This window comes from Panthera uncia (assembly GCF_023721935.1).
Source record: "Panthera uncia isolate 11264 chromosome B3 unlocalized genomic scaffold, Puncia_PCG_1.0 HiC_scaffold_1, whole genome shotgun sequence".
Classification (NCBI taxonomy): domain Eukaryota; kingdom Metazoa; phylum Chordata; class Mammalia; order Carnivora; family Felidae; genus Panthera; species Panthera uncia.
Window position 1 is genome coordinate 91221256 of NW_026057582.1, and position 16447 is coordinate 91237702.

Genomic DNA, 16447 nt, shown 5'->3' on the forward strand with positions numbered 1-16447 from the left:
ACAATGGCCCTGGGAAACAGGGAATGAGATTTGTTTATGGCACAGGGACCCTTGGGAGACTTCTCCAGGAACAAAGGGGCTGGCAAGCACCATTTACATCCCCTGCCCCCCAGCTTAGACACACAGACACCTGCAGAAACCAAAGCTGCACCCACACCCACTTGCCAGCAGCATGCCCTACCCCATATTAGACTGCAGACATGCTGCCTCCATCCTGCCCTTGTCTCCAGGTCCCCTCCCCCAGCAGACCTTCACAAACCTTCCTAATAAGTGCATGCTCCACCCTGGTGTTCTCCTGTGGACTTTCCCCCTCCAATATGACCTTGAGTAGAGCCAATCCAAAGCAGTCCCACAAGCCTGGCAGTGTGCAAACAGCCCTGGAAGGGACCAGCACCATTCCAAGGTGGACTCCCGCCTCCAGGGAGAGGAGAAGATAAAACACACCCATCCAACTATGGCCCTATGGTGGGTTAGGGGCAAATATCTTCTTTGACTTCAGGCCTCCCCAGTTAATGACAGCTTCTCAGGGGACAACACAGGGTAAGTGCCCTGTAGTTCAGTGCTACCGCATATTTGGCAAACACCTGTTTGGCTCAACTCAAGCCAAGGCAGCCCCAGGTTGGCCCAATAACAACACAGGGAACAAACTATGACCACAACAGGCAGATGACTGAACGGAAGGCAAATGTGGCTCAGCCATAATGTTAAGGTACACACAATAGTACATATAGCCAAAACCCCTGGAGTGCCAGTTCTGGTGAAGAGGGGACATTGCACTGCATGGCACTCTTCTTCATACAGCCACTACTTTCAAGGGCAGGAGATGTAGCTGACTTTCCTAACACATAAGAACAGACATACAAAATGAGGAGACAGAGGACTATGTCCCAAATGAAAGAACAATACAAAATCAGAAGCAAGAGTCTTAAGCAAAATGGAGATAATATGCCTAGTAGAGAATTTAAATTAATGATCATAAGGATACTCATGAGACTTGAGAAAAGAGTAGAAGACCTTAGCAAGACATTTAACTAAGAGAAAATATAAAAAGAACCAATCAGAACTCAATAAATGGAATGAAAAATGTACTAGATGGAATGAACAGTAGACTGCAGGAAGCAGGACAGATCACAACCTGGAGGACAGAGTAATTAAAAGCAATCAAGCGGAATAAGAGAGGGGAAAAATAATAATATAAAATAGACTTCGGTAACTCACAACACTATCAAGCATAGTAACATTCACAGTATAGGGATCCTAGGAGAAGAGAGAAAAAAGAAAGAAAATTCATTTGAAGAAAGAACTGTTGAAAATTTCTGAGTCTGAGGAAGAAAATAGAAATACGGATCCAGGAGGGACAGACAACTGCCAACATCAATCCAGGGATGTCTAGACAAGCCACATAATAATTAAAATGGCAAAAAGAATTTTAAAACCAGCAAATGAAAATGATTACAAACAAGGGAAACTTCATAAGGCTTTCTGCTAATTTTTCAGGAGAAACTTTGAAGGCTAGAAGGGAGTATAATGATCTGCTCAAAATGCTGAAAGAAAAACACCTACAACCAAGAATACTTTATCCAGTAAGGCTATCATAGAGAATGGAGGGATAGAGAAGGAGTTTCTCCACACAAACAGATTAAAGGAATTCATCACCACTAAACCAGACATATAAAAAATATTAAAGGGGACACTGAGTGGAAAAGAAAAATCATAAATAGGAGTAAGAAAGCAACACAAAAGCAGTAAATTTAATTATATCTACAAAATTGAGTCAAGCGATTTATAAATTAAATGGATGTAAAATATGACATCATATACCTAAAATGTGGGGGTGGGGTGGAGGAGTAAATAATGGATTGAAACTTCAGCAATTATCAACCTAATATCAACTGGTAAAGTATAAGATGCCATATATAAACCAAATGGTAACCACAAATCAAAAACCAGTAATACACAAAAAATAGAAATCCAGTTATATCACTAAAGAAAACCAACCAGTGTGAGAGAAGACAGTAAGAAAGAAATGAAGAACTACAAAAAAAAAACCCATAAAACGAGTAAAAAAAATGGCAATAAGTACATACCTATCAATATGTACTTTGAACGTAAAGGGACTAAGTGCTCCAATCAAAAGACATGGGGTGATGGATTAAAATAAAGATCTACCTATATGCTGCCTACAAGAGACTCATTTCAGACCTAGACACATGCAGAATGGAAGTGAAAAGAAAGCCAGTATAAAATGCTTATATCAGACAAAATAGACTTTAAAAAACAAAGACTGTGAGAAGAGACAAAGGACACTATATAATCATAAAGGGAACAATCCAACAAAAATTAAAAAGTGTAAATATCTATGCACCTAACATGAAAGCACCCAAATACATAAAGCAGCTAATAACAAACATAAAGGAAGTAATCAATAGTAATATCATAATATTAGGGAACTTTAACTCTCCACTTAGGAGGATAGATCATCCAAACAAAATCAACAAGGAAACAGTGGCTTTGAATGACATATTCAAAACATGCCATCCTAAAACAGCAGAATACACAATCTTCTCAAGTATACATGGAACATTCTCCAAAGTAGATCACATATTAGGCCACAAAACAAGTGTCAGCAAACAAAAAAAAAAAAAAAAAAAAAAAGTCATGCCATACATCTTTTCTGACTGCACACTATGAAACTAGAAATCAACCACGATAAGAAGTCTGGAAAAATATAAATAGATAGAGGCTAAATAACATGCTATTAAACAATGAACAGGCCAATCAAGAAATGAAAGTGGAAATAAAAAACCACATGGAGAAAGATGAACATGAAAACACAATGGTCCAAAATCTTTGGGATAGCAGCAATATAGGCCTACTTCAAGAAGCAAGAAAAACCTCAACCAACCTAACCTTATACCTAAGGGAGCTAGTAAAAGAACAAACAAAACCCAAAACTAGAAGAAGGAAGGAAATAATAAACATTAGAGCAGAAATACATGAAATAGAAACTAAAACAACAAAACAATAGATCAGTGAAATCAGGAGGTGGTTCTTTGTAAAGACTGCCAGAATCGATAAACCTTTCACCAGACTCAGAGAACGAGCGGGAGGGGGCAGAACTTAAATAAACAAAATTGGAAGTGAAAGAGGAGAAATAACAACTGACACCACAGAAATAGTAAGGATCATCAGAGAATATTATGAAAAATTATATGCCAACAAATTAAGCAGCCTACAAGAAATGGATAAGTCCTAGAAACATATAACCTCCCAAACCTGAATCAGGAAGAAATAGAAAAATTGAACAGACCAATTACCAGCAATGAAATTAAATCAGTAACCAAAAAACTCCCAAAAAACAAAAGACAGGACCAGACAGCTTCACAAGTGAATTCTACCAAACATTTAAAGAAGCATTAATACCTGTTCTCAAACTATTCCAAAAAGTGGGATAATAAAGCAAGCTCCCAAATTTATTCTATGAGACCAGCATGACCCTGATGCCAAAACCAGATAAGGACACTAGGAAAAAAAAAAAAAGGGAACTACAGAACAGTATTTCTAAATTTTTTTTTTTAACGTTTATTTATTTTTGAGACAGAGAGAGACAGAGCGTGAACAGGGGAGGGGCAGAGAGAGAGGGAGACACAGAATCTGAAACAGGCTCCAGGCTCTGAGCTGTCAGCACAGAGCCCGACGTGGGGCTCGAACTCACAGACCGTGAGATCATGACCTGAGCCTAAGTCAGACGTTTAACCGACAGAGCCACCCAGGCGCCCCAACAGAACAGTATTTCTGATGAACATAGATGCAAAAATCCTCAACAAAATATGAGCAAACCAAATCCAACAATACATTATAAAAATAATTCACCATGATCAAGTGGGATTTATTCCTGGGATGCAAGTGTGGTTCAGTATTCACAAATCAATCAGTGTGATGCATTTCTTCAATAAGAGAAAAGATAAACACCACATAATCATTTTAATAGATAACAGAAAAAGCATTTGACAAAGTACAACATGCATGCTCTACAAAATAGATTTAGAGAGAACATACCTCAACATAATAAAGGCCATCAATGAAAAATTCACAGCTAACAGCATACTCAATCATGAAAAACTGAGAGCTTTTCCCTTAGGGTCAGGAACAAGGATGTCCACTCTCACCACATTTATTCAACATAGTATTTCAAGTCCTATCTGCAGCAGTCTGACAACAAAAAGAAATAAAAGGCATCCATACTGGTAAGAAGGAAGTAAAACTTTCACTATTTGCAGATAACATGATACTATATACAGAAAACCCTAAAGATTCCACCAAAAAACTATTAGAACTGATAAATGAATTCAGTAAGCTCAGAGGATACAAAATCAATGTACAGAAATCTGTTGTACTGGTACGTACTAAAAATGAAGCAACAGAAAGAGAAATTAAGAAACAGTCCCATTTATAATTGTACCAACAATAATAAAATACCTAGGAATCAACTTAACCAAAGAGGTGAAATACCTGTACTCTGAAAAGTATAAAACACTGATGAAAGAATTTGAAGAAAACCCAAAGAAATGGAAAGACATTACATGCTCATGGATTGAAAGAATATTGTTAAAATGTCCATATGATGCAAAGCCATCTACAGATTTTATATAATCCCTATGTAATCCCTTAAAATTTGTATGGAACTACAAAAGGCACTGAGTAGGCAAAGCAATCTTGATAAAGAAAAACAAATGGGAGATATCACAATCCCAGATTTCAAAATATAATACAAAGCTATAGTAATCAAAACAGTATGGTCCTGAAACAAAAATAGACACATTAGTCGATGGAGCAGAATAGATAGCCCAGAAATAAACCCATGATTATATGGTCAATTAACTGACAAAGGAGGCAAGGTTATGCAATGGGGGAACTATAGTCTCTTCAACAGTGTTGAGAAAATGGGACAGCTACATGCAAAAAATGAGATTGGACCACTTTCTCACACCATACACAAAAACTCAAACTGGATCAAGGGCCTAAATGTGAGCCCTGAAACCATAGAAATTCTAGAAGGATCACAGGCAACAATTTCTCAGACATTACCTGCAGCAATATATTTTTTAGATAGATCAACTGAAGCAAGAGAAACAAAAGCAAAAATAAATTATTGGAACTACATCAAAATAAAAAACTTCTGAACAATGAAGGAAACAACCAACAAAACTAAAAGACAGCCTACTGAATGGGAGAAGGTATCTGCAAATGGCATATGGGATAAAAGGTTAGTATCCAAAATATATAAGGAGCTTATACAACTCAACACCCAAAAAACAAATAATCCAATTAAAAAATGGGCAGAAGACACAAACAGGTATTTCTCCAAAGAAGACATACAGATAGCTTACAGATGGCTAACAGAAACATGAAAAGATGCTCAGCATCACTCACCATCAGGGAAATGCAAATCAAAACTACAATGAGATATTTCCTCACACCTGTCAGAGTGGCTAAAATCAAAAATACAAGAAACAAGAAGTGTTGGCAAGGATGTGGAGAAAAAGGAACCCTTATTCAATGTTTGCCGGAAGGCGAACTGGTGCAGCCACTGTGGAAAACAGTATGGAGCTTCTTCAAAAAGTTAAAAATAGAACTACCCTACAACCCAATAATTGCACTATTGGGTATTTACCTGAAAAATATAAAAACACTAAATGAAAGGGATACATGCACCCCTGTGTTTATACCAGCATTATTTACAATAGCCAAATTAAAGAAGCAGCCCGAGTATCCATTATTACATGAATGGATAAAGATGTGTGGTATGTTTGCGTGCACGCGCGCGTGCACACACACACACACACACACACTGGAATATTACTCAGCCATAAAAAGAATGAAATCTTGTCATTTGCAACAACACGGATGGAGTTAGAGAATAAAATGCTAAGTAAAATAAGTCAGAGAAAGACAAATACCATAATTACACTTGTATTTGGAATTAAGAAACAAAACAAGTAGCCAAGGGGAAAAAACAGAGACAAATGAAGAAATAGACTCTTAACTATAGAGAACAATCTGATGGTTAACAGAAGGGAGAGGGGAGGGGGATGGGTGAAATAGGTAAAGGGGATAAGAGTACACTTATTAGGAGCAATGAATTATATATAGAATTGTTGAATCACTATATTGTACACCTTAAACTAATATAACACTGTTAACTATTCTGCAATTAAAATAATAATAGGGCTAAAAAACCAAAACAAACCCCAAAGAACCATAAACATCTTGACCACCTCACAGGGTTGTAAAGGCTCAAAGAATCCAATTTGTTTAAATACGGCGACTTGCTACTTAAAGTGAAAAGTTTCAGATGATGCATAACTGAAAAGTTCTATATAACTATGAAGGAAATTACTCAAGCTCTGTTGTTTTGCCTTGAATCCTAAGGAAGCAAAGGCCCAAAGAATTCCCTCTAAGCCCAGAGACCAGGTAGAGGTGACTTAAAAATGGCCCTCTTCTTACTGGGCTGAGTATTGTACCTTGTATCTGTATACCATTGATATTTAAAGTGGCAGAGGGGGAGAGAGAGTGTGGGTGTAAGATCTCAGTGAATTATTAGCAAGAAACTGCAAGTGTTCAACTGACCTAGGTGAAGCATGACTATAGGATTTAGCACCTCTGTGGTAACATGAGAGAAGCCTTGAGACAGCAGGGCACCAGGGGTTGTTCTAGAGAAACACAAACCAGTACAGGACCCAAGCTTTGCACTCAAGAGAGCATCCAGCTTAATCTATCTCTCCCTCTCTCTTTCAATCTCTTTCTCTCTGTCCAATCAAAAACAACTACAAATACACTGTGGGCAATATTGGCAAGAACAGTTCACAGAATGGGTGGATGAGAAAGGGTCTTTGTGACCAGACTGCCCAGTTTCTCCATTGATGGACTGAGATACTAAGGCCTGGGCAAGTCAGGTGGCATACCCTCAAAGAAAGCAGCAGCCTTACTGTGAGGAGAAACCAGAGTTCCTGGCCCCCTTGCAAACAAAATTTTCTTGGTCTCAAACCAACTAGGAAGGAGGTTTTAGTATTTACTTCTCAATTACAATCGATTTTTTCCTTGAGGAATTAAATTTATTTTTCTGAAAGTCCTATCACCTGGAAACTCTTTTCTCCCTTTCTCCCTTCTTCCCTTCATTCCCTTTTTCCTTTCTTGCTCTATGGCTATTGTTTTCTTCAACCCTCTCTCTTTCCTTCATAGGTATGTATACCTGTAGGCATAGGAGAGAGACAAAGATAGCAGATCTAAGTCAAGGGAGTACAATTTGCAATGGCCTAAAACAGCTCAAAATTTACGATTGAGAATTTAAAACACAAATTACCAATTTCAGTCCTGAATCTAGAAAAAAGGGTGCCCCCCCCCAAGTAATCTGATAACATTTATGTAAAATTAAAATTTCATTATTCCCCAGAGCACCACCATCATCACCCACTCCTCAGGCTCTTTATCTTCAGGTTCAAAATAATCCCTGGCACTAGGAATTGCATGACCTCGCAATGGGTGTGGCAGCTTTTTTGGATCTCGTGGGGCCAAAGGGAGTTGATAATGTGTTTCTCTCACAATCATCCACATTATCTGTTTTAAAACAGCCTTATTTAATTTGAACTGAATTTGCAAACTTGGATGATTCCTAATCTTTCCCACTCCTTACACTTAGGTCCCATCAGTTCATTTGATTCTTGACTCTGATCCTAAGAATGGTATACATTTTCCCCAGCCATGTAAAGGAGAGGGAAACTCAGGAGGAGAAAAAACTCAGTTAACCAATGTGACAAAAACTCTCCCTGGTGAGTTCACAATAAAGAAGACACACAACATCAAACACCAATAGCGCCAAACCATTTACTGGAGGTTTTCAAATCTTTCAAAAATGTTACAAAAAGTGAGCAAACAATGAAACTAATCACAAGTTTGACATCAAAAACTAGTATCTGGGTAAGTTCATGCAGGCATGTCGGGAAAAAGGAATATCTATGAGTATTTACTATGATCAAAACACTGGATTAGGGTCTTTTACACATTATCTTATTTTATCCTATTCAGGAAAAATTATCCTGGACTAGGAAACTATGAACAACAACAACAACAAAAAGGTGGGGGGGGGGGGCGGGGAAGATTGTGTCATCTCGTGTGCTAACCCATTATCCATCAAACCCAGCCAAGGGCCATCTGACTCTCTTGGGAAAGACAACTTTGAATAATAATTCAACAGAGACCAGATTAGGGACCTGGTAAAGTTGGAGATGGACTTGTAGAAAATTGGTAAAGCATGATGATGTTTTATTTGTACTTTCTGACAGAGAAATTTACCTCCAGGGCGATAGTTCTATTTCTCTGTAACACACTAACCAGTTTTATATCTTATTTTGCAATCTCATTCCAAGGCTTTTCCTACTGACTAGTTAAATTCCAATTTCACATTCTCTTCAAATTGCTGCTATTCTGATGATGAGTTAAGTGGAAGTCTATTCATATGAAAATTATGTTTTCAATGATTTAAGAATTTGTGCTTTGATAATCCCCAAACAACCACATGAGGTAGGTGGTATATCCTCATTTACAGAGGAAGAAAGTGAGTCTCAGAGGAGGCACATTTCCTGCCCAAGGTTATAGAGGTAAGAAGTAATAAAGCTGGAGTCTGAACACAAATATGCCTGAATTCTTTTACAGGAACTACAGTGGTAACTCACATATGGATTCAAAATCTGGACTGGAACATCTCCATATATGTAAAACGAACTTTACATATACACTTCAATTATAAACACAAGAGCTGAATATCGAAAGTGACTAACTCTGAATGACCTAAACCTGAGTACTTAAATAGTAATTGAAGATACTGTTTATTAATTTGTTTGGTTTCAAATCTGAACTTTTTAAAATTGGAAGTGTTGAAAGTATTTGCCTATATACTATTTGGAATATTCTCATTAAAGTGTGAAATTCCAATGCTATGCTGGTTTCATTAATGGCACCGGATGATGCAGGGCAAGTTACTTCTGAGGATGGTATAAAAGTCATAGAAAAGTGTCCGGAATACTTACTAGAGAGCCCCTCTTGGACATTTCATGAACATGTCCCTGAGGGTTTGTGAATACATTTGACCAAATTCGCGGTTTTTATCCCACTATAAAGATGCTCCAATCTACTCTGTCTTCAGACCAGTAAAAAAACCCAAACAAACAAAACAACAAACAAACAAAAAAAACAAAAGGAGGAATATCAACATGTTTTTCTATTCTACAGGCATGAAGGTGATGTGTTTGTCCTGGCTGAACACACATGGTATGTAGATATCCAGACTTGAGAGTCACAAACAGCTGTTAATCTGAAAGCACCATAGTACACATTGTACATCTTAAAAATGTATTTTGGGAAAGGCTGATCTCACATATACATGCTTATCTGTCAACAAGCATGCTTTTCACAGCTGAGATGTATACCTTTTGATTGCACTCGTTTTATCCACTTGAAGATCCATTCAATGTATATGCAGAGTTACAAATTTTTCTCCATTAATAAGATTCTAAAGTTCAATCTAGGTTGGTAAGAAAAACCTCTGTTTGTATTGTGAGGCCTTTGCCCAGCAAATCACAAATTAGACAGTAACCATCTGGCCTGGTTTCCCAGAGAGTGCACCCGTATTTGGTGGGCCCTGGCAGTTGTTTGCCAGAGATTTGAACTGAGGCAATCTGCCCATCTCAGCCCCTGATCACAAACTCTGGAGCCAGCTGAATTTCAGCTTCGGCTGAAGTGAAAAGTAGCTATGTGGTTTAAATTCATCTTGACTCACAGTTTCACTGTTTTATCCAGGCTAAAGCTGCTCACTGTGTCTGTGGTTTTCTTACATAAATTTTCAATCCAGCTAGTGCTATTATACAGTGTCTTTTCCAGCCCTGGTGTTGGGGGTGGATTTTTAGCTCGCATATTTTTTCCAGATGTGATAAGCTCTCCATAGCCCTCTTGGTGAGCAAAAGCATATCCAGATCTTCTTGAGCTTGACCTGCGAGTCTGAGGCCTTCGGCTACGTGAGGGCTTTGCCTTCTTTTGAGCTTTTTGCCTCCGACGGATCTAGAGAAGAAGGAGACCCAGAGTGAGATGATGCATCCAAATGACAGACTCTAGGCCCTGGGCCACTTTATGAAGAGAAAGCCCTTTCATGAGAAACATCAACCATAACAAAATACCTTCATTGCAAAAAGAAGTGTTTCACCACAAAACCAAGAAATTTTCCACCCCAAAGACTGTAGTGGGCACTGGTCAAGTTTTACTCCTACCAAGAGACTATTAAGTAAGCAAGAAGTATTAAGACAAATTTCATTACTGTCTCCATCTTACAGGTCCATCTTAAATGAATAGGAACATACTTTTATACAGAAGGATTTTCTAACATGCAGTATCCAAACACAGTCAGAATACTGATCTATAATCCCAGTCTCCAAACACAGGCCTTTCCCCCTTTCTCTTAAAGATTCTCAAGATCCAATAGTCATTAGTAACTGGACTAAGAGAAAATTTAGAAAATGAGAGTCAGAAATTTCCAACTCTTGTGGTAGGTCAGTATATCATGAGATTTTCAGGGTTTTGATTTCTTTTAGTTTTTTTGTTTGTTTATTTGTTTGTTTTGCAGCCTTTAGAAGAGCTCAACATCATTTGGGTAGGTTTCCAACATTTCTTTGATTTCCCTGTAAAGCTGAGGAGAAAAAGATCCAAGGTTTGGTGTAAGCTGCATTGTTCTCTGATTCAACTGATCTCTTGGAGTCTGACTTTCATGTCAGGAGAAAACCATTAAAAGCATAAAATCATGACCTGACTACATACTGGAAGAAATGAACATCATCTTCCTTCTTTCAGCTCATCTGTCATTTTCTGGGTTTATATCAGAATGAGCTCATGGAGCCAAAGGGAAAGGACAGACCTAACAGGGGAATATGTGAATCATTTCAGAGAGAATCTTCTCATGCTTTGGCCCCAGAATGTGGAGGATATCCTTGCCTCAGTTCCTCTCAGCATCATTGGCCTGGTCACTCACTCCATAAGTGTTTGCCCCCTCCTCACGATGCAACTACAAAAGTGTGTCTCCCCCTTATTTCTCCTTTTCTGTTTTTTATCTGGTTCCTGATCTAACTTGACATAGTCTTGCTTATACTACTCTTCTCATAAAACACTGAAATATATACTGTTAATCCCTTAGTTTAAGAATTTCCATAATCTGTTCTATTTTCAACTTTGTATTTTCCAATCCAGTCATCATGTTGCTGTTCCCTTTCTTAATCTGTTCAAAAGGTAACATCTCCCCCATGTTTCTGAATCTACTACCACATTTCTACAAAAATTTAGAACTCCTTCACCTGATACATTACTTGTTTCTCTTTTACTGCATCCTTTACTTGCCCCCATTGTCAATAACTTTCCCTATAGTTTGCCTTTGCCTTAGAACAGTTTTGCACTCATATTTAGTCTAGACATTTATCTTCATTGGCATTCACAAAGCTGGTCCATTCAGATGTAGGCAGTTCCATCTACTGTGATGTGATGCCATATACCTATGGGTATTTCTGGCGAGATGTTCATTATCCCTTTCCTAGGTTTCCAATCAGGCAGAGAAGGACATGATTCCAAGAGCCAAGAACGAGCCCTTCAAATGCTCATCAGTGCTGCAACATACCTGGTCACTCAGGGCTGGGCATAAATCCACTTTCAAAAATCTGAATGCCACCACAGGCATAACAGAAGCCACTGTCGTTAAGAGAATAACAAGCCAGATGCACTTCTGGGCCAAAGAATGTCGTGCATTTCCTATTATTAAGGACAAAAATATACACTGTGGTTATAAATAGGACTGAATTATTGAATTAATAGTCTCTTTGTCTATTGCCATAAGGCCTTTTTTGAAATGGTGAGGTTTGGACTACTAGGGAGGACCACTAGCTGTCTTCTCCAGTATATAGTATGCTCAGAGGTGATGGTAAGGCAAGAGTGGTAGGATCATCACCCTTGGGAACTGCTACATGGTCTGATCACTTGGAGACAGCCAATCAGAGCCAAGTATTCTCTGATCCAGACTCAGTCCAACTCACTCAAGAAGTAGAATTCTCTCATCCAGCCTCAAGACCCCTTGACTACAAAGCAGCCATTATTTTTAAAAGGCACATTTGCTCTTAAAGACTCTTGAATAAAACTGTCATATCAAAACTATACAATATATGTCTGGGATGCAGGTACAATCTCAATAGTCTTGGTGACTGGCTATGCCATAAAAGGAGAGCTTTAGCTACTACCTTTACAACTCAGGCAGCAACCTCAGAAAACCTGCCTTAAAGGGACTTGCTGATCTCTCTAACATTTACTTGGTTATGAACAATTCAAGGTTCCAAGGAGATCAGGGATGTTCTTGGGTTTGTGAAAGGAGCATTCCTCTCACTAGGAGGCTTCTGATGCAGCCATCCAATATGCTAGTGCAATACTGTGGTGAAACTCATCACCAAGTCTGAAGCCGGTTTCCTTACTTTATACTCACACCTCATATCCTGGGGTGTTTGTTTAAAGAAAGCAATAAGGGTCAGTTAAGCAGACAGGCAAATTCTACAGAACCATGTCAACCCTACTTATATGACCAAAATAAACATCTGTCCCTGTTGGTTTTCTAGGGATTTGCCACAATACCTCCAATTAGCCAGGTCCCCTCTCTCAAAGTTAAAGTGTTAACCCCATTTGAATGTGTTTGGGGTATGAGGGCTTGGCTACTGACTGGTATGTCTGCACTTTCTGGCTTTGGAGGATAGAATTTGCCCACCAAAGAGCAGTCGATTACAGTTGCCTAGGCAGAAACAAACTTGACTCAATAAATTATATGACTCTTTGAGCTCCTTGAAGCTCAGTACCCCCAGGCACAGTTGGAAAAACAAGCTTCACTTTAAAACCACACTCCTGCTTGCTGCTGGCTACTAAGGAAAAAAATTTTTTTTTCTTAAACCCCAATGTTGATCTAACTTTTGAGAAGTCTCATTGGAGCTCAGTAATTAATTCCTGGAATGGCATGTGTTTAGCTGAAGAGAGTGGTCCCCACACAGACTACTTTCTCCAGTTGAGGCATTCCGGTCTCATTATGCATGCTAAAATGCTCTCTTAGGACTAGAAGTCTTCTCATCAATGCGCTGAACTTTCAGATTTGGCAACCAAAAAAAAAAAAAAAAAAAAAAAGGAAGGAAGGAAAAAAAAAAAAAAAAAAAAAAAAAAAAGGAAGGAAGGAATAAAAAGAAAAAAGAAAAAAAAAAACTAAAAATAGTTAAATGTCTGTCTTTCGTAACATGCTTATTCTTACAACCGTCATGTTTCTACATGGTTGTAATCTTTTGGTAAACAAAGTATTAATGTTTCATGCTGAGTAAGAGTGGTGCAATTTAAAGATTTCCATAGACATGCAAAGTGAGGCAGAAGATGAAAAAGAAGGTTCTTAAGTGTATGTGCGCATTTAATTGGAATTATAATTTCAGGTGCCTTTGCATCAGTGGAAATACATAGCCCTATAGTTGCTCTTATTTTGACTTCTACATAAATAAGTTTTCCAAGAATTGTTTTTCTGGATTCCTTAGACTGAATTCCTCAACTGGTGGATGAAAATCTCAGTCCTGCCTGATAAAGCTCAAGAAGGCTGACACTATACATCTCTCTTTTCCACAGTTTGCTGGGATGAACTGAGAAACATCACTGTTACCAACTTATCTTACACATATTAGAGATTTCAAAACTTCTGAGAAAGTACATTAATAGCCTCCTTGTGGAATAAAGCTCAGTGGCCCTCTGGGAATACAATGGTGGCTTACACCATTGTAGTATTATAGAACAGGGTGTTAAGGTATTTTTGGAGTTCTTTGGCTACCCATCTGCTGCTCAAATCACTCTGCAATGTTCCCAACTAATAATCAAGACACAGTTGCTTGAATCATCATCATCACCATCATTATGGTTAGCATTTACTAAAAAAGTACTATGTACCAGGCCACATGGTAACATTTTATATGCAGTATCTCATGTATCCCTCACGTTTCCTATGAACATAGAAACTATTAATATCTCTGGTTTAGAATTTAAAACATCAAGGCATGAAAAGGCATCTGCCCAAGGTCATCCAGCATTCAAGTAGTGGAGATGACAACTGAACCCTGGATGTCTAACTACAGAGCCCACTCTACGTGCCACTTATAGACGAACATGCAGCTTTTTTTTTAGATGGATCTAAATTATACCTCATTTCTTTCTTAAATAAATGCAAGTGAGTTCTACAGGTGAACTTTGGCAGTGTAATTGGTGATCACGTGGGATAAAAGGGAGAGCCTAACACTTCTTTCTCTTCTTTGTATTATACATGACCTTTTTACAGACCCTCAGATAACCTTGAAATATGTGTTATGCTTCTTGTTTGCAAAGGGACAGTCTGTTGCATCTAGGCTGTTGGAAACCTATATGCAGCTATTGTAGTGACTCTTCTCAATCTGGCAGGGAGAGCAGAAACTAATCTCTTGGAGCTCTTCTCAAGCCTGAAAACCTTTAGATGGCTGGCTCAATCCATTCCTAGAGAAAAGATTATTGGTCATCCCTCATCCCACCCAACACAGAAAACATCCCACCCAACATAGAAAAATAAATGACAGCATGACACTAGCCCCCATAGACAGTAGGACTCACTTACCAACGAATGGAAACTGGTTTGGGAAGATGCCAAAGATGCCATTACTGTGCATTGTAAATAAAATGGAGAAATAAGTGGCAACGCTCCCCCAGATGAAGACATGATTAATGACAGTCCAGTAACTGGTATCCAAGGCTATCTGTAAATGAAGTCGAATGCAAAGGGGAGGGCTTTGAGGATTACAAGAGTATCATTTTACTGAGTGATGGTTCCCCAGGACTGCTCTGTGAAGACACAGTTGCACCTGTCTAGCTACCAGCCAACCACAGGCACTCCTACTTTCTGCAAAACATTGGGAACTGACCTGACATTTCTGGTAGGCAACTGACTTCAGAACTTATATCTGCAAGCCATTATATCTGTCAAGGGTGAATCAGAATCAGGAGATAAAATGTTAAACTTCTTTTAAGTGTGAAATAAGAAAACAATGATTTCTAATTTCAAAGTTACTTTCCAAATTGCTCTTAAAGCGTTTCTGTTGGGAAAAAATTTTTTTGCAGTAGTGAGCAAGTGCAACATTTTATAATCCATACATAGATTTTCACAAGACTGCGGTGCCAGCGTGGCTCAGTTAGTTGAGTGTCCAACTATTGATTTCGACTCAGATCACGATCTCACGTTTGTGAGTTCCAGCCCACATCAGCCTCTGTGCTGACAATATGGAGCCTGCTTGGGATTCTCTCTCTCTCTCTCTCTCTCTCCCTCCCTCCCTGCCCTTCTCTCCCTCTCTTTCTCTCTTTCTGCCTAGTCCCCGCTTGTGCTCTCTCAAAATAAATAAACACTGAAAAATTTTTTTCACAACTATTTTACATGGGTATAATCTGTTATGTATCAATATTCTTAATCATTTTCATAGTCATTTTTCTTAAATTATTTAAATAATAAAGAAAATTTTTTTTATTAAAAAAAAATTTTTTTAACATTTATTTATTTTTGAGACAGAGAGAGACAGAGCATGAACGGGGGAGGGTCAGAGAGAGAGGGAGACACAGAATCTGAAACAGGCTGCAGGCTCTGAGCTGTCAGCACAGAGCCCAACGCGGGGCTCAAACTCACGACCGTGAGATCGTGACCTGAGCCGAAGTCGGCCGCTTAACCGACTGAGCCACCCAGGCGCCCCAAGAAAGAAAATCTTTAATTCTCTTTTGACATAATAAAATTCAGAAGCAAGGATTCAGAGAAAAACAAATAGGTTCTGGCAACATTATTTGCATCTCAGAGGCCCCAAGTAGTCCAAGGTTTGCATTTCTAGCGGAGTCTGGTGCAAAACAACTAATTTCTCACTTTCCTGAGGGGACCCTACTTACACAGTAAACAGATCCTTCTCTGCATCTGCAAAGGAAGACACACTTCCTCCCCTCACTTGAAGGTTACTGTTTTTTATCTTGCCCCATTAAAAAGATGTTGGCAGCCTTGGATATAAACTGCAGGAGTTTTAAAAGGACAGCTTTTTCTTTCCGTAAGAGGCCTAAGAACAGAGAGCTTTGCCATTCATCCTTAGCAAAGAGATGATGGTTTTCCAGTTCATTTGGCTGCCAACACATTAGGTCAAAATCCTCAACTGTACCTTCCACCAGCTGTCAATTCATCACCATCAAGAGATACTAACAGCCTGGCCTGTGTGGGTATGAGTAGAAAAATCACAACCAATTAAAGAGGACTCAACTGAAAAGAAAAAAAAAAAAAAAAAAAAAAAAAAAAAAAGACCAGGTG

The 16447-nt window shown here is 38.6% G+C and overlaps 1 protein-coding gene across 17 annotated transcripts in view; it reads right to left on the bottom strand.

Moving 5' to 3' along the window:
* Nucleotides 1-3584: 3584 nt before the first annotated feature.
* The window catches only part of ATP8B4 (ATPase phospholipid transporting 8B4 (putative)), a 259446-nt gene continuing 246583 nt past the window's right edge, over nt 3585-16447 (bottom strand). For 15 of the 17 annotated variants that reach the window (XM_049611656.1, XM_049611662.1, XM_049611663.1 and 12 more), the window contains 4 exons: nt 14735-14873; nt 11711-11841; nt 9836-10113; nt 3585-4212 (listed from right to left, as the gene is read on the bottom strand). In XM_049611656.1, coding sequence (XP_049467613.1) covers nt 4179-4212; nt 9836-10113; nt 11711-11841; nt 14735-14873 — 582 coding nt within the window. In that variant the 3' untranslated portion in view covers nt 3585-4178. Of the gene's footprint in view, nt 4213-8114; nt 10114-11710; nt 11842-14734; nt 14874-16447 lie in introns of those variants that run through there. The other 2 variants (XM_049611658.1, XM_049611670.1) reach the window with 2 other exon arrangements.